Source organism: Melospiza georgiana, chromosome 18 (genome assembly GCF_028018845.1).
Source record: "Melospiza georgiana isolate bMelGeo1 chromosome 18, bMelGeo1.pri, whole genome shotgun sequence".
Lineage (NCBI taxonomy): Eukaryota > Metazoa > Chordata > Aves > Passeriformes > Passerellidae > Melospiza > Melospiza georgiana.
In genome coordinates, this window is record NC_080447.1 from 3,927,105 (window position 1) to 3,944,603 (window position 17,499).

The 17,499-nt window shown below is 58.6% G+C and overlaps 3 protein-coding genes across 3 annotated transcripts in view; all 3 read right to left on the reverse strand.

Moving 5' to 3' along the window:
• Positions 1-659: 659 nt before the first annotated feature.
• TMEM119 (transmembrane protein 119) lies at positions 660-2,758 on the reverse strand. The gene is made up of 2 exons (XM_058037241.1): positions 2,545-2,758; positions 660-1,447 (listed from the first exon to the last, which is right to left on the reverse strand). Exons 1-2 carry the CDS (start codon positions 2,756-2,758, stop codon positions 660-662), a joined length of 1,002 nt encoding a protein of 333 aa, XP_057893224.1.
• Positions 2,759-6,343: 3,585 nt separating this feature from the next.
• On the reverse strand, positions 6,344-8,501 carry SELPLG (selectin P ligand). Its single transcript, XM_058037164.1, has 2 exons — positions 8,392-8,501; positions 6,344-7,658 (listed from the first exon to the last, which is right to left on the reverse strand). Exon 2 carries the CDS (start codon positions 7,651-7,653, stop codon positions 6,454-6,456), a length of 1,200 nt encoding a protein of 399 aa, XP_057893147.1. The 5' UTR covers positions 7,654-7,658; positions 8,392-8,501; the 3' UTR covers positions 6,344-6,453.
• A 1,230-nt stretch (positions 8,502-9,731) lies between these two features.
• The window catches only part of CORO1C (coronin 1C), a 40,264-nt gene continuing 32,496 nt past the window's right edge, over positions 9,732-17,499 (reverse strand). The window contains exons 4-11 of the mRNA XM_058036634.1: positions 17,272-17,401; positions 16,345-16,526; positions 15,727-15,846; positions 14,790-14,894; positions 13,784-13,929; positions 13,252-13,309; positions 12,923-13,168; positions 9,732-12,268 (exon numbers count right to left, since the gene is read on the reverse strand). Coding sequence (XP_057892617.1) covers positions 12,149-12,268; positions 12,923-13,168; positions 13,252-13,309; positions 13,784-13,929; positions 14,790-14,894; positions 15,727-15,846; positions 16,345-16,526; positions 17,272-17,401 — 1,107 coding nt within the window. The 3' untranslated portion in view covers positions 9,732-12,148. The remainder of the gene's footprint in view (positions 12,269-12,922; positions 13,169-13,251; positions 13,310-13,783; positions 13,930-14,789; positions 14,895-15,726; positions 15,847-16,344; positions 16,527-17,271; positions 17,402-17,499) is intronic.

The following is a 17,499-nucleotide window of genomic DNA, read 5'->3' on the forward strand; positions in this document are numbered from 1 at the left end:
CTCCACTGGCCCTGGAGTCCAATCCAGCTGTGCCCCTGCAGGAGCACAGGGACACAGGGACTGTCCCCTGGGCACCCCACGGCCGAGACACACACGGGAGAGGAGCTGTGCGGAGGAAACGTTTATTTCTAGCTGAAGGGGTTCAGGAAGTGAGGAAAAAATCCAGCTGGGATCTGGGGTGGAAGAAGGAAAGGAGAGTCCTTGTCCCTAAATCCTCATTCCTCTTTCCCTTGGATGGCCTTGGGCAAAGCTGGCCCATGTCCCACAGACCTCCAGCCCTGGTCCCATCCCTTCTCCCAGAGGGACACAGCTCCCAGCCAGGAGCCCGGCACAGACCAGGCTGCTGCTGCTGATTAAAATGACATTTGGGAGGAAGCTCTTGGCACAGGGCGGGCAGAGCTGCAGTGCCTGGGGTGGGAGAAGCCCCTTGGGCAGCAGGAGCTGGGGCTGACAGCGTTCCAGTGCTGGGGAAAACCACCAGCTGGCAAATCCCCCCCATGAGCATCCCATCAGCACCAGGGTCGGGGCAGCTGGGAGGGAACGGGATCTTCATCGGGGCTTCCTTGAGCCACCACGTACATACAGAGCCTGATCCACCCTGTCCATCGTGTGTCCCAGGGCAGCAGCTCCTCAGGCTTGCCTGGGACCGTGTCCCTGCCTCAGATTCCAGAGGGAGCCTGGGAGCCATCCTGGCAGGCAGCAGGGCTGCATCCTCCATCCTTGCTTCCTGCGCTTGCCGCTTCCTCCGCGCCCGCATTTTGGGCACGGGGCTTGGGTTGCTCATCCCCCAACTTCTTTATTTCCTCCTCTTCCTCCTTCTCCTCCTCCTCCTGAGGGGCATTCTGCTCGCCCTGGGCCCCGTTGGCCAGCGGTGCCTTGTGGGGGGATTTGAGGTTCTGGGCAGCAGCCAGGATGTCGGCCTGCAGCTGGCGGCCGCCGTCCAGCGGCTCCTCCGCGCCGGCCTCGGGGGCTTTGTCGGGCACCTCGCTGAAGTCCCGCGCTCCCCCCGACTTGTCCCGCTCATCCACATATTTCTTCTTGGGGAAGGAGGAGGGATAGTAGGCAGAGGCCTTGTGCTTCTGCCGGACGATGACGGCGGCGCAGATGATGAAGAGGAGGACGAAGGACAGCGAGCCCACCACCACCACCAGCAGCAGGTACTCCTTGAAGAAGTCCACCAGCCCGTCCAGCACGCCCGGCGCCGAGCTGTTGGTCACGGTGGTCCCCGGTGCCGCCCCCACGGTGGGGCTGATGCGGGGGGTCACGGGCTGGGCGGGCAGCGTGGCTGAGGCCTCATCCCCGTCCCCGCTGCCCGCAGTGTCCGGCAGCACCGGGCGGTGCCGCGGCGCCGCCGCCTCCGCCGGGGCTGCCACCAGCAGCACCAAGAGCAGCAACCACGTGCCCATGGCTGAGCCCATTCCCAGGATTCCTGCAGGAAACCGGAAACCTGTGGGATGCAGAGAGGTGAGGGACAGGTTAATACCCCAGCAGAGTGAGCCCCCCAAGCCAGCCCTCACCCGCCTGGATTTCCTTATGGAAGTGGAAAGGCAGCTCTGGTTTTCTCGCCCCGACAGAGCAGGGGGCTCTGTTTGTTTTCCAAGGGCACAGCTCGAAGCCAGCTGGGTGGGATTGCTCAAGGCTGGGGACCGGGGCTGCTGCCAGCGCCCGGCTCCAGACAACGGTCATTTGGCTGATTAGAGAATTCCTGAAAAATGGAGGTTTGCAGTGGAAACTTTGACACAGGCAACGCTACAAAAGGGCCGGCCCGGCGCAAGATGCATTTCCCAACCGCCGTCCCAGACCGTTAATTCCCAGCTGGAACACAGCTAAAAATAGTTTGGGGCAGGATTTCACCCTGGTGCCACCATGTGCTTGAGTGGAGCCGGGATGGGGTGTGGGACAAAGGGGCAGCCCCAGAGCTGGGGTGCAGGGAATGGGGTTCCAGCTGCCTGAGTGTCCCTGGGAAGGGGGAAGGCCTGGCTTTGTCCCTGTGCTGTGCTCCTCACTCGGATGGGGCTGGATCTGCCCCATTCCACAGCCCACAGCGTGCTGTAGGACACAGGACGCACGGTTCCCACCCCTGGGGTGAGCCCCTGGCTGGGCTCTGCACCCCACGGGATTTGGGGTTTGGGAGAGAGACGTGACCGTCTCCACTGCGAGACATTCCCCAGGGATCCACGCGTGCCGCGCCACGTAACGCCACCGAGCCATTCCCGGGGCTCTTCCCCTCCACACGGGGAGGTCTCAAGAAAAGCTCCCCAGGTACATCAGCAGGGACCCCCCCATGACAATTCCCCAGCCTCAGGCTCCCCAAATCCCAGCCCACATCCCATTTTCCCCCCCAAACAAACCCAAGCCAGCAGCTCTACAGAACGAGAGGGACTCCAGCAGCAGGATTTGGCTTCCAGACTCTCTCCTGGCTGCACAATCTGGTTTCCATTAATCCGGTGCAAAAAAACGGCAGCGGAGGTGGGAGGTGCCCTCACCCCCAACCCTCCCGGCTCCCCATGGGCACTGCTGCGGCTGTGGGGTCACAGCACTGACCAGCACCGGGAGAAGGAAGGGTTGGAGGGGCTGAGATGAGCCCCTTCATCCTCCTCTCCGCCCCAGGCAGGGGCCCCTCAGCGGGAAAGGGGTACCGGGATGGGGACGGCACCGATTCCCCGGCAGCCATCAGAGCTGAGGAGCAGCCGTGGCCATGCAGGGGCTGAGCAAAGCCCAGAGCAGTGCCAAGAGCTGGGCCTGGCACCACGGGCATTGCCAGCCCTCCACCCCATCCCAATCCCATCCCAGCCCTTCCTTGCCCACCCCCAGACCCACAGCTCCTTCCCAGCTCCGCTTCCCAACCGCTGCAGAATTTCAGGATTTCGGTGTTGTCCACAGGCAGCACGCTCCGATTCCTGCCTAGGAATGCAGCCGTGTGGCCAACTCCGTCCCCTGTCCCGCCGTGGGGACCATGCCCAGCCCTCACTGCAGCACCCCTGGCTGTGGCACAGCCTGTGCCCTGCTCCAGAGCCCCCCAAAAATTGGGGAGCAGCTTGGCACATCCAGTGGGATCCTCACCTCGCCCGCGGCCGGCGGGAGGCAGCCGGGAAGACGAGATCTGTCCCACACACCTCGAGCCCCTTTCTGCAGCCTGCTGGGATGGAGCCTCCTCCTTCTCCCTCCTCTCCTCCTCCTTCTCCTCCTCCTCCTGCGTCGCAGCCCAGGACCAGCTTGTTCTCATTACGGCCGGGATGGGGAGGGGGTGTGGGAGGCCAGGGAAAGGCAGGCAGCCCCCAGCCCCCTCCCAGATGAAATCCAGCTGGGGCTGGGGGTGTTTCCTGGCTTATCCCATCAGCAAAGGAGCCACGGTGCCCCCCATCACCAACCCCGGAAGGGGCCACATTTTGGGGTGCAAGTGGGGATGAGGGTCACACACAGGGGGTTGTTTTTAATGTTTTTATCCACGAAGATGGGGGTAATGCCCATCCAAGGGTCCAAGGGGGACAGTGAGGGATGTGGGCTCAGTGCCCTGGCATTATTGAGGCAGTGGGGCAAACATGGCTTGGGATCATCCCCGTAATTTCAGAAGAGCATTTCCTAAAATCCCAGCCTGGAAACGCTCTGGCCTGGGCACCTCTGCCTTGGGGTGCAGGCAGGGACACAGGCAGGGGCACCCCTGGTTCCCCAGACAAACACAGCAGCTGCTCAGCTCCCAGGATCTCCAGTCTTGGGGTCTGGGGGCATCTCTTGAGCCCCCCCAGTCTCTATCTCCCCCTGCCCTGGTCCCCTCGGCCTGGCCTGAGGTTGCTCAAGAGGCTGCAGCCGCTGTGTGACCTCATCCCGCTGCTATTTTCCTCTGCTCCTCTCTGGGGACCTGCCAGACCCCCCAAAAAGCCGCGGCCAGCGCCTGGGGACCGTGACCCCCGCGGGGTGGGGGCCCGGGTTCTGTCCCCTCGGCCGGAGCGGGGCTGGCGCCGCTGGGGTTTCTGCGGCGTCGCCGCCGCTCCCCAAAATAAAAGCCCCGTCCGTCTGTCTGTCCCGGCGGCTCCCTGCAGCTGCTCGGGCGGCTTTTCCCGGCCTTAAGTGCTCAGTGATGAAATCCTAGAGGGGAAGGGGGAAAGGCGAGGGGAGGCCAGAGTTCCAGCAGCATCCGGCCCTGTTCCTGCAGCCCAGGTGGGGACAGGGCCGAGTTCTCCCCACGCACCCAATAATGCCCGTGTTGGGCTCAATTCCCTTGTCCAGCGTCTCCGTTCCACCCTGCCCAGGGTCTGCATCCCACTCCAGCCAGGATCCCCATCCTGCTTCCCCCAGAGTCTCCATCCCTCCTTGTCCGGCATCTGCATCCCACCGTGCCCTCGCTTCCCCCGCTTCATTGCTCACAGTCCTCGTCCCTCCCTGCCCAGCGTCCCCACCTCAGAGTCCTCGTCCCTCCCTGCCCAGCGTCCCCACCCTCCAGCCGGGATCCCGGGCCCGGTTCCCGGTGCCAGCTCCCACCATCCCATTACGATTCCGTTTTTGCCTGCCGCGGCCGCGGGCCCGGCCCCTCGGAGCTGGGCAGGGCCGGCACCGCCCGGTGCCGCCGTGTAATTTGGGGCCGCAGGAACGCGCGGCGTGCAGGGCTGGGCTCGGCGGCACAGCCCGCCCGGGGAACCGGCAATTTGAGGCATCGCAGCCTTGCTCTGCTTCTAATTTGCTTCCCTGGGCTGCGCTTTGCTGTGCCAGCAAAATACCCGGAGGGCGCCCGTCCTGCAGAGCGGCACGGGGCGTGTGGAGCTCCGTGTGCGGTGTCGCGAGTGGGATTGTGCCACCCCCAGCGCCCTGTCACCCATCACAGCCCGGTGCCACCCCCGGGCTCCTGTGACCCACCACAGCCCGGTGCCACCCCCGGGCTCCTGTGACCCATCACAGCCCGGTGCCACCCCCGGCCCGCTGTCACCCACCACAGCCCGGTGCCACCCCAGCACACGCTGCCCTGAGGATCCTGCTGTGACACCGCGCAGGCTTCCCGTGAATTCCTGTGCCGTGAGGCGGGCCGTGGCAGCCCGACAGGAGCTGCTGACTGCGCCAAATAGGGCGATTCCTGCTCCCGTGGTGGAGGAAAGTCTCTCCTCGCTGGGCTCCTGCTGGAAAGTGGCTGGCACAGGGCTGGGAGAGTGGGAGCAATCCCTCGGATCTGCACCCATCCTATTCCTCACCAACCTCATCCTCAGCGGGGGCAGAGGCTGGATGAGCTGCTGTGGGGTGAATCCTGAGGATGGGAGCATCCCTCTTCCCCCACGGCTGCTTTGGCTGGCATGGGGACACACTGGGACAGAGCAGGGTGGCATCAGCAAGGAGCCCACAGCCAGGGTGTCCTGCGTGGGGACCGGCCATGGCCACCAGCTGTGGGTCCCCTGGCCCGGCTGACTCACCCATAAACATTTACATTCACAGCCGGAGCGGGGCTGTGCAGCTGCCAGCATCCAGATGGAAAATATCCCGAGCTCAGGGTGAATGTAAACAGGCAGCAGGGCTGGGATGCAGGTGAATGTCCACGCTGGCAATTCCTCCTGGATAACCAGCCCAGAGTGGCCTTCGAGGGGTCTGCAAGCTTGGGGATGTGGGGAAGGGGATGTGGGGGTGTGGGAATGGGGATGCTGAATCTGGAGGGGCAGGGGGGAGCATGGAGAGATAGGGACATTGCAGCTGGTCACAGCAGGGATGGGGATGTGAGGATGTGGGGATGGGGAGCCTGGGTGGAGAAAAATGGAAAAATGAGGACATTGAGCCTGGCAGGACAGGGCCAGTCCTGGGCTATTTTCACTCCCCCAAGGAAGGGATCAGTTGGTGGCCTGAGGGGTGACTGAGCCGGTGAAACGCTGGGACCTCCGCTGGCCTCTCATGGATTTGCTCTCCCCATCCCTCCCAGTCCCAGCTGGATGATGCCGAGCCCCTGCACCCCCGTTCCCCTCGGGGCCGAGCCCCTGACAGGCAGCGGCGGCCCCGGAGGCGTCCCCGCCTCGCTGCAGCGACCGCAGGCAGGAACACGTTGTGCCACGAGCTGTCCCCGTCCCCCCCGTTTCCGCCCCGTCCCCGCCGCCCTTCCAGCTCCCACGAGGCCGGGCAGGAGGTCCCGGGGCTGCGGTCCCATCCCCAAGGTCCCGGGGGCTCCGGTCCCTGCCTGGCCGCGGGTTTCGTTTCTGCTCCCGCAGGGGCTTGAGGGGGAGGATGGAGAAGCGAAATTTTGGCAGCAGGATGTGGGCAGGCGGCGGGGCCGGGAGGGGGCCGGCGGGTCCCTGCCAGGAAGAGACCACCGTGTCCGTGTAATTTTTTATTGGGATGGGTCTCGGGGGCCGAGCTGGACGCGGGGGAGCAGCTCTGTCTCAGTGGTCCAAGCGACAACATCAGGGGACAGGGACACCCTGCCGGCGGTTCCACCGGGGGCCCGGGCCCCGCAGCGCTGCGGGATGCAGGAGCCGTCGCTGGGGCTCAGGAGTGCTCCGGCAGGAAGCTGCTGAGAGTCAGGTTGTCTCCGTCGGGCTCGGAGCTGCCGTCGGGCAGCAGCAGCTTGTGCCTCCGGGCTGGCACAGGACGGGGGCCCGCGGCCGCCTCGGCGTCGGGCAGCAGCGAGGAGATGCAAACCATCTCCGTGGGGCTGAAGCGGCGCTCCCCCGTCCGCGCCCGCCGCCACAGCAGCGTCCCCAGCACGCCCGTGCTCACCAGGAAGGCGGCGGCCACCAGCCCCAGCAGCAGGATGGCCAGCAGGCACTTGCCCATCGCCCCGCTGGGCTCCCAGGGCACCGCGGTGCCCACCGGCGTCGTGTCCCAGGTGGCCGCGAGGGTCGATGCAGGCGGAGCTCCGGATTTCTTGGGTTTCCCGTAGCCCGCGCTGGTGAGGACAAAGGCTGGGGGGGCTGTTGAGCGTGGCCCTGTGGAGGAGTCGCTGTCCAGGCCATCAGTCACTGTGTCCTCCTCGATGAGTGCCGTGAGCCAGCCCCGGGTGGTGGTGGGGATGCCCTTTTGGGCTGCTGATGGTGTGCCAGGCTCTGAGCCTGGCAGCAGGTCGGGATCAGGGGGATCTGTCTCATCCATGGGATCAGCTGTGGTTGGCACCATGAGTGCCCGGCTGGCCTCAGTGCTGGGTGCTGCTGGTGGGGCAGAGCTTGGGAGCAGCTCGGGATCAGGGGGATCTGTCTCATCCATGGGATCAGCTGTGGTGGGCACCCGGGGCAGGCTGGTGCTGGCACTGGTCGCTGTTGGTGCCACAGAGTCCTCCAGTAAGTCAGGAGCAGGGGAATCTGTCTCATCCATAGGCTCGGCTGTGGTGGGCACTGCAAGCGCCTGGAGCAGGCTGGAGTTGGTGCTGGGCACTGGTGCTGCAGAGCTCAGGAGCAGCTCAGGCTCGGGGGAATCATCATCCATGGGATCAGCTGTGGTTGGCACCAGGAGCAGGCTGGCCTTGGTGCCAGGTGCTGGCGGTGGCACAGAGACACCATCGCCTTTGTCACTGCTGATCATGGCGGTGGCACCGGGCTCCTGCCCACTGTCATCCCTCTTGCCACGGGAGAGGGGCAGGGGCTTGGCCTCCCCCCAGACCCACTGCCCGCCCCAGGGCAGCCCTGGCTCAGCCCCACACGGCCACAGGGGGCTCAGCACCAGCAGCACCAGCAGGGCCCGGCCCGGCGCCATGGCACCTGCAGGGGACAGAAAGGGCAGGTGACATCGGGGTCCTGCTCCCCGCGGGAGAATGCTGAGCCCCAATGTGGGATCACTCTCCAACAGAGGATCCTCCTGTCCCCCTCGGGTTTGGGGGGATGGAGGAGGCACCCAGCATCCTGCCACGGCCCCCACCTGCGGGAGCTCAGCCCGGCTCTGCTCCAGGAGCAAGTTTTGATAAGGAAGTTGAGTGTCTGGAAATGGGAAATCAGCCGCGATGGAGGCGGCTGCCGCGGGACGGGGCAGTTGCGGGATGAGTGCGTCCATGTGGAAATGAAACCACAGGGATGTCACCCTCGTTGTGACAGACACCCCTTGTCAGGGTGCCCGTCCCCCCCTCCACCCGCCGGTTGGGCTGGCACAGGGCTCCAGGGCTGAGGCCACCATGAGCCTGTGTCTCTGTGCTGGAGCAGGAGAGGGGCAAATCCACCCCAAACTCACCCCAAATCCCCCCATTCCATCACCAACCCCCCCACAGCTCCCTCGGCAGCCCCGGTGGGCGGCGGCCACCGCGGTCCCCGAGGATCCGCACCCAAGAGCATCCGGACACGGCTGAACGCTCCGAGCATCCCCAGGAGGCTCCCACCTCCCCACACCCCAGGGACCAGCACGGAGCGTGGCACCCTCAGGGTCCCTCCCTGAGCATCCCCTCTGCACCCAGAGCATCCCTGGGGCCAAACCCCGATCCAGCCCCTTCCCAGCAGGGCTCACCTGTGCTGATGGATGCCAACCTCAGGAATCAGCGGCGAGGCTGGCACGGAGGGCCGAGGGCAGCACCGGCACCCGAGGGGCGTCGTGGGCCGCCCTCCGCCTGCACCTCCGGCCGGGCGGGGCAGGGAGGGAGCACGGAAAGCTGCGGTTTCCAGGGCCCGGGGAGGGGAAGAACGTCACGGCGAGAGCGGGGCCAGCGAGGGCCGGGGGCTGCGGGCACCCCCGGCGAGGGTGGCACGGCGTGGGCTGCTCCCCACCAAGGGGCTTCCTCGGAGGGCTCGGCCCCAGCGGAGCAGCTGCGCGCCGGGGCTGGCGTCGCTCCGAAAGCAGAAGTGACGGCAAACCTGGTGCCAGGGCTGCCACCCCCGCGGGCACGGTGTGGGCATGGCCGGGGAGGGGGCCAGGGTGCCCTGAGACACCTCAGCACCGGGAAACGAGGAGGAGGAGGAGGAGGGTGAGGGCCTGACTCGATGTTTTGCACAGCCCTTGTGCCGGGCTCCTTCTCTCTGCACCATGCCCAGGATGCTCGGGGGGGCTGCCCGGTGTTGTCCTGGGTGTTGTCCCGGCCTCGTGGCACTGGCACGACAGGAAAGCCCCCGCCCCAACCGCAGGCTCGGGCGGGCGGGGCAGCCGCAGCCGCAGGAAGGTGCTGCAAGAGCCGCATCCGCAGGAACGGGCTCGGGGCGTCACCAACCCCCCGCCCTCGGAAAGGCCGGCCCGTCCCCGCTCCGAAACACCTGGCCAGGGGGCTGGAAAAGGGAAGAGAAGGGGCTCAGGATGTGGGATGAGCATCCCCGGGATGGATCCATGGGATCAGGGAGCACTGATTCTCTGGGAGCATCCCTGCACGGCTTTGGGGTGGTGTCAGGGTCAGGGTGTTCTGAAGGAGGTTGTGCAACATCCCCTGAAATGTCTCAGCCCTGAGAAAGCTCAAACCTGGGTGGGGTAAGAGATGCTGTTTCCAGCCCAAGCTCTGTGTGATTTCAGACTTTCTGCAGCCTGAAAACAAATTTCACCTGGGGAAGAGCAGAGTGAGCCCCCCCAGATCCAGGGTAGCTCCCAAGCAGGGCTGTTCCTTCCTGGGAACACATCACCCACATCCAGCCCGAGATCCCATCACATCCCACACCCAGCCAAGCTCTTGGGTTCCTCATTGGGAATCACCAGGGAGATTCCATGTGTGACCCCAGGAATGGCCCTGGCTCTCCTGGGACAAGAGCAAAAGGTCCCCAAGGATCCCCTCATCCACAGCCCCCTATTGAAGCATCCCTCATTCCACATCCCAGTGATCAATCAGAGCTGGAATGCCGAGAGCCAAAGGAAAAGCCAAGCAGAGGCAGTTTATAATCAATGACTTTTATCTTTTGAAAATGGAAGCAAATATTTGGACAGATACTCTGGCCGCTCTATAAGAGCGCGTCTTTCCGGACTGGGCTGGTTCTCTCCCGGGATATCACGGCTACAAAAAGCTTCAGGCACTGACTCCGGTTGAGCCTGGCGAGGCATCAGTTCATTTAAATAAAATACAGGCTAGGAACTAAAATCTCCCACACCCCCACCCCCGGGCACCTCAATCCAGCGGCTCCCAAAACTGATTTCCCTCCAATGTTAGGAACAAACCCGAGGTCCCCGAGCACACAACCCTGAAGTCACACGTACAAATCAACACAGAAATCACCACTGTGGGGAGAACAACCTTCGGGTTTGGGATCCAAAAGGAAAAAAAAAAAAAATAAAATCCATAAAAATACACATCTCAGGCATTTACTGCAATACAGAAACGTCACCAAACAGCCAAAGAACCTGGAGCAGCCGGATTGTGGATCCACGGGCACAGGGCAGGGGATGCCACTTGTCCCTAAAACACAGAAATCCCACTTTTCTGAAGCTTTCCTGCTCTGCAATCCCACCACATCCTCTGTCTCCTCCATCCCGTCCTCCTCATGCCTCTCCAGCTACGTCCCCCGGCCGATTCTGCCTCCACACACACATCCCTCCACAACAGGGAATCCTTAACCTGGAATTCTGAACATGCAAACACTGGGGAAAATGGAAAATCAGAGAATTCCTAGCTAAACTAATGGAAAATAATAAAAAATCAATCACTTCAGCCTGGATGAGGGACTCGTGTCCACTGGGGTGCTCCGGGTGGGAGCACATGGAGCTGCCACAGGGACAGAGCCCAGCTGGGATGAGGATCCAGAGCTCTCAGACACCTGATGGTCTCTGCCCACCTTTGGATTCAGGATGGGTTATCAGCACTCCCTGGCACTGCAGGGATGGGCTGTGCCAGGAACGGCAGCACCAATCGTGCTGGGCACAGCTCTGTGGGGTGTCCTGGATCCCATTCCCAGCACAAGGACACGGCCTGGGAGCAGGGAGCCAGCCTGCCCCACCATCCCTGACAGCCCCTCCACAGGGCACAGCTTTGCTGAGCTGCCATGCAATGCCAGGAGGAGCTTGCCAGCCTAGAGCACTCACAGGGCCTCTCCCTGCAGGATCCCAAAGGAGCTGTGTGAGAAACCAGTTCTCCAAACTGGGATCAAATCCACCCTCCCAGTCCCTTCTGCTCTCTGAAGGGCCGGGAGGGCAGGGGGGGTTTGGGGTTGGACGTCGCTCATCTGATCTGGGAACAAATCCTCTCCTGCATGGAAGGGTGGGAGGCAGGAATGGGAACGATGGACAGGAGAAAACAAATGATAAAAAAAGTAACAACAGAGCCATTTTGTTTGTGGAGAATTATCATGGAAAAATCATCTTTCTGCTGCTAATGCTGCTTTGGAAGCACAGAAAATTCCTATTATCAGCACTAGTGTGAAGGGCTGATGGATTCCAAAAGCTCCTTAAAATCCATGAGCTCAGGAGTGTCGGGGGGCAAGAGCAAGGATTTACAGCAATGACTGCTGGCATCCCACAGCTCACCTGGAACTCCATGCTCCATGGATAAAAACATTCCTGCATGGAAGTAATTTCTGCCTTGAAATGGAAATAAAAATGAGCAAGTAAAAAACGGGTGAGTTTGGTCATGGAAACAAACTTTGGGATTGTAGGAAAATGGGAACATGGTGCTGGCTTAAAACTTCAGTAGGAAATAAATCCCCTCACTCAGAATGATATATTTGTATTTTTCTGTCAACCAACAGGGCTGGGGACACTTTGTGGAGCAGGAAAGGCAGCTGATCCCATCTCCAAGGGGATTCCACAGGGAAGGGAAAGGAAGGGAACCCACCTGATTGTTCCAAATGGAGGATTTATACAAAATAGCTTCAGCTTTGTTCTCTGCACAGTGTAAACACCCCCCACACCCCCTGTCCCTTGGAATGGAAACACAAATACTGCAAAGTGGCAAATAAGAAAAATAAAAGCAATTTTTTTTTCTATTTTTTGGCAACTCTAAAAAAAAAAAAAGGTTTAAGAACAATGTGGCATTGGTCCCTAAATCTAGAAAAAGATATTTGGGCATGACATTGGAAGTCAAGAATGGATTCGTTTTTCAAGGATTCATAATAACATCTGGGAAAAAAACCCAAAAAAAAAAAAAAAAAAAACCTGTAAAAGTAGCACTTCTTGTTTTTGACACAGTCACAGAAATTCATTGGAACATCGGGAAACGAAAAAGATCTTTCACTAAAAAGCTTGGCTTGAAATCATCGGCTCTCTTGACGTGGATTTAGGAGAACAGGAAAGCTCGTACTGGAATGCTGCAGGCTGCTGCTGGCTGAACTGGGAGCTGGGCTGTGCCTGGGCTGGGGCCCCCTCAGTCCGCGATCTTGGCCATCTGCTGCTCCAGCTTGGAGATGCGCTCGTCCTGGCTGGAGATCGTGTCCTTGATGGATTTCAGCTCCTTCAAAATCTCGTCCAATTTGGCGTCGTTTTGCTGGAAGATCAGAAAGGATGAGTGAGGAGAGCTCTGGGGTTCTCCAAGGAAAGGGCTCCTCCCTGTGGGATTGTTGGAGGGATGAGGCTGTGACAGATTTGGGAGCAGTTGGGATGCTCAGGGCATGGAGCAGCATCTCCAGTGCACCCATCCAGGACCATAAGAGCCATACTTTCCTCTCTGTCCCAAAGGACAGGGATTAGTGGTGAACAAGGTGCTGGTGCTGGGTTAGGACTGGACTTGGGGATCTTGAATTAGGGTTGGACTGGGGGATCTTGAAAATATTTTCAAATATTTAGTGGTTCTGTGATTTAGAAAAAGCAATTTCAAGTAATCTTCCAATCTACAGAAGCATTAAAATCACAGAATCACGGAATATCCCAAGTTGGAAGGGACCCACAGGGATCATCCAGTCCAACTCCTGGCCCTGCCCAGGACACCCCAACAATCCCAGGCTGTCCCTGGGGCTGTGACATCTCATGGGGAGCCTGGTCAGTGTCCCAGCACCCTCTGGGGGAAGAAGAATCTTTTCCTGATATCCAATCTAACCTTCCCCTAGCAGAGCTCCAGCCATTCCCTCAGGTCCTGTCACTGGTCCCACCCTGGCATTCCCACCAGAGGCCATCACCCCCACAATTCCTGGAGTTTACTCACGGAGTTTGAGGCATCCACTGCTTTCTTTGGAGCGTTTATGAGATCACCCTTCTTGTTGCCAGCAGGTTTGTTGTCCAGTATGTTCTTCTTGACCACCTTGAGATCCCTGTTTTTGCCTGGAATGTACCCGTGCTTCAAGGAGATGAGGAGAGGATCAGCGTTCTTCCCCTCAAACCACTCCTCTGCTTCCAGAGCTGCTTCTGGGCCCGCTGTATCTGGGTACAGGTCATCCTGGAAGAGGTCAGACTGCAAGGCAGGAGACATGGATCAGTCAGGAGCTCTGGGAGGCAGGAGCTGGCTCCAAAGCCTGGCCCCAGGGCAGTGCTCACCTTGCGGGGAACCGTCATGATGATGGGCTCACACTTCCTCTCGTGGAGCTTGAAGAACCTGGTGGAAGAGGAGAGGTGGGACAGGGAGTGAGGATCAGGGAGATGGGAAAGGAGCAACCCCAAGGAACCACAGAAATCCCTGAGCCCATCAAGTCCAACCATTCCCCCAGCACCGCCAAGGCCACCATAACCCACGTCCCCAAGTGCTGTTAATCCCTCCTGGATGGGGACTCCACCCCTGCCTTGTGCAGTCCCTTCCAATGCCTGAACACCCTTTCCATGAAGAAATTGTTCCTAATATCCAAGGACATTTCCCCTTGTCCTATCACTTGTTTCCTGGAAGAAGAGATGGCTCATGTTCCCAACCAGCAGTGATGTTCCCTCCTGGAGCCACCACAGTGACATCCTGAGATGTTTCCTGCCCTCCCCAGGTTTTCTGAACCACGACTGCCCTGTGCTCACTGCTCTGCTGCTTTAACCACTCCTGAAATGCCCAGCCCCAGCTCCCAGCCCTGGGATGAGCTCTCCTCACCTGGCAATCTCACACTTGTTGACATCAAGGCCCCTCTTTGGCATGAACCCCATGCCCCTCTGCGGCTCCTTGCTGCTGAAGGTGTTGAGGTAGTGAACGTACGGGGACTCATCCGTGATCTCGAAGTAGCGGATGCTGCTGTCACCCTGCAAGGAACCCCAGGAGAAGCTGCAGCACCTGTGCCCACACTGCTGCTCCCATTTCCTTCCAGGAATGCTGCCATGGACAGCTCGCAGCTGTTTTTGGAGCCCTCCACAATCTGAGTCCATCAACTGAACAATTCCTCCAAGTCCTGTTCCAAACACTGTGGGACAGGGATTGAGCTCTGCTCCCAGGCTGGGAGTGGCCCCAAGTCACCTCCTGTGGAAAAACCTCCTGCCACAATCAGGCAGAAATGCTATAAACCAGTTTATCCTTAATTCCAAGCAACTCCACCACACTGCTGTCTCTGAAACTGCAGGAGGGGTGGCAGACAGAAACCAAATGTTCCTCATCAGCTGCTACAAAGATGGGATTTATGAACATACTTGTGTGGATCTTCCTTTGCAATTCCTTGCTCATCTTGGCTTGGGCTCCTATTTGTAGGAGTCCATCACATGTGGGCACCAAATTCCTACAAATTGCTTTTAGAAAGGAGCACCTAATTCCAGTTTTCTAATCTTTAAACCCATAAAATCAGAGAGCTGCCACATGCTCCAGCATCTCTGAGGACACGGAGGACAACATCCAAAATGGACCTTCCACCCATACCAGTATAAAATCATCCAGGTCAACACCAGCAAGAAATGTTTAGGCAACAGTGTGGGACTTACTGCATTAGGAGCAGCTTTACCGAACCCATCTCCAAGAAACATCCAAGTCCTTCTCAGGTTCTGCAGAATGAGGATCAAGCCCCTTCCAGAGCAGCCTGGTCTCTCTGCAGCCCCAAATTCACAGCAGCACTGATATTTTGGGGAACACTTCACAGGACCCAGTCCCTCCAGGTGCCTCCAAAGCCTCTCCTTACCTTCCCACACAGGTAAATGATGTTGGTGTCTGGGTCATAGAAGGGCAGCAGGACCCCGTTGCTGGTGTCCATCTCGTGAAGGGCTATTGGCTCCTCCATGTTTTTCTGGAAATAAAAATGCCAGGGATGTTAATAAAGTCTGGAAAAGCTTCTGTTCATAGAGGGAGGGTCTAAATTATTAACACTCTGTAGGCAGTGAGCTCCCAGTGGTGTCTGCACCACCCAGAAGGATCCGTGTGTTACAACAAATGCTGGGAATGTTCATGAACTGATTCATTCCCCAAGAGCATTTTAATCACTAAATTAAATAAAAACAGGAGCCAGGAAAATTCACCAAGTCAAGGGAAATATGTGACACAGTGAGTTAGTGTCAGTAGGAAGGGAGATGGGACAGAGGCTCCTTCCCTGGGGACACTCAAAAGCCACCTGGACACAATCCAGGTGGTCCCTTCCACCCTGAACCCTCCTGGGATTGCTGCTGGCCTGCTCTCCACAATGCACAGAGAGAAGTGACCTTCCCACAGCCCCTCTGCTCCCTGTGCATCTTCCCAGGCACTTCCAACCTGCAGCTCCTGCTCAGTTCCTTCACTGAGTGACCACACAGCCAAAATCATGGAAGCAGGAGCAGGCAGCAGATGGAGTGGGAATAACCTCAAGTATATAAACTATGAATTTAGGAAGGAATTCTTCTCTGTGAGGGTGGTGAAGCCCTGAAGAAGACCCCAGAGAAGCTGTGGCTGCTCCATCCCTGTTTGGATGGACTTTGAGCAACCTGGGCTGGTGGAAGGTGTCCCTGCCCAGAGATTGGAACGGGATTTGCTTTAATGCCCCAACCCAACCCAACCCAACCCATTGCAGGATTCCATGGCTGCAGGGCTGGGCTGGGAGGAGCAGGCCATGGATGTGAGGAGCCCAGGGATGCAGGCTGGGCTCGTACCGGGTTCCACAGGGCCAGCTGCCGCTCGCTCATGCGGCTGAAGCCGGTGGTGAAGATGTTCCCGTCCGCCAGGAAAATGGCTCGCATGGGCCGGGCTCCCTCGTGGGTTTTCTCCTTCTCCTGGAAGAGAGGAGCAGATCAGGATCAGCAGTGAACAGAAAAATCCTTGGAGTGGTGGCTCCTCTCTGGACACACTGCTCCTCTCCAGCACCCAGCTCTCCTCCCCTGCTGCCTGAGGGAAGAGCCCAAACACTGAGCCAGGGGAGAAGGGGACACTCCTGGCTCATTCCAGCTTTGCCTCTTGCAAGGCTGAAGGAAAACCTCTTTGTAAGCTACAGCTAAAGCTCTGCTTTGCATGCACAACTCTGGAACTGTAATTATACAAAAGGATTAGATGTGGAATTACACTCCTGCAGGTTTAAAACTGAGCCCTAAAATCCCAGTTCAAACACTAATCCCAATAAACCCAGACAAATCCTCCAACTCCTGCTATTCCTCCTGTAATTTCTGAAGAAAGAGACTGAACGTGGTGTGTAAAACCCACATATTTCTTCCATATTTTCTTCACTTCCTGCTGGAGCGAATCCAGTTATTTCTTTAATGATTAAGCAAACTTACAGCAACAATTTCTTGTTTCCTGGGGTCGATAACTCGGACTTTTTTGTCTTTGGAAGCTGTGCAGATGAGGCTGCCGTTGCGATTCCAGCTCACATTGTAGATCATGTCCACGTGCATGTCATCCAGGTTGATGAGGGCTTCTCCTGTTCCCACATTCCAGATGATGATGGCATTATCACAGCCTAAAATGGGAAATAACAGCTCCAGTCACAGAACTGGGGGACACAGGGGCAAAGCCAGAGGTGGGGAACAAGGGATAAACCCCCTACAGCTCCAAAGTGGTTTTTGGGGAAACCAAAACCCAGACTGGGAGCTCAGGAGGGATTTTTATCAATGGAAAACACCCAGTTCATCCAACAATCCAGCTGAAAGGACTCATTTCTTTCCTTGGGATCCAACCTATGGAAGTCTCAGATGGTACCAATGGATAATGAATTATCCAATTTATTTCCATAATGGTGTGACTAATTTTCAGTGGTCAAAAGAATCTCATTCTATGGACTGTACTGGCCAAGGAGACAATTTGGAAAATGCTGACCATGAGAGCTTGTGGAAGGAACAACTGGACTCTGGGATACCTTGCAGGGATCAAGGGAAAAGAGAAACACTTGGGCCTGTTCTAGAAGTATCTAAGAACAGGGATGTGGGAAATGCAGATGTAAATTGTTCTTGCAGATCAAATAAAGTCTGGAACAACTTTCATACTCCAATTCCAGACAATTCCTTGGTGCTTATCCCTGTAAACTGAGGATAAAAAAAGACTGAGATACAGAAGGGGCTGTGAGCCACGTGTCCCAGTGCTCCCAGCTACTGCCACAGGTCTTGTGATACCCAGGGATCTGAGCAGCTGGGAGAGGGAAGAAGGAAAAGCTGGAGAGGAAGGAAGGCAGGGAGAGGAGCTGTTGATGCCCATTCCTGTGCTCCTACCTGCGCTGAGCAGCACGTTCCGCGCCGTCGGATGCCAGGCCACGATGCCAACTCTCTTGGAATGGCCTTCTAGCACTACCACAGGCTCTGTCAGGGACAGGGTGAGCCCGTTCTCGGGAATCTGCCACACCTGGGAGGGACAGGAAAGCAAAGGAAAGCTGCTCAGGCAAGGGCAGCCCCTCTGCAGAGTGCGTGGCTCGGCTGCTTCCCGCGTCCCGCAGCCGCCGC

Bases quoted from the DNA above. Each gene is read 5' to 3' on its own strand.
- SELPLG (XM_058037164.1), bottom strand. From the start codon at position 7,653: ATGGCGCCGGGCCGGGCCCTGCTGGTGCTGCTGGTGCTGAGCCCCCTG.
- TMEM119 (XM_058037241.1), bottom strand. From the start codon at position 2,758: ATGCCCGTGGTGCCAGGCCCAGCTCTTGGCACTGCTCTGGGCTTTGCT. The intron at 1,448-2,544 runs GTCAGTGCTGTG...TGCATCCCACAG, and splicing joins CCTTCCTTCTCCCGGTGCTG to GTTTCCGGTTTCCTGCAGGA.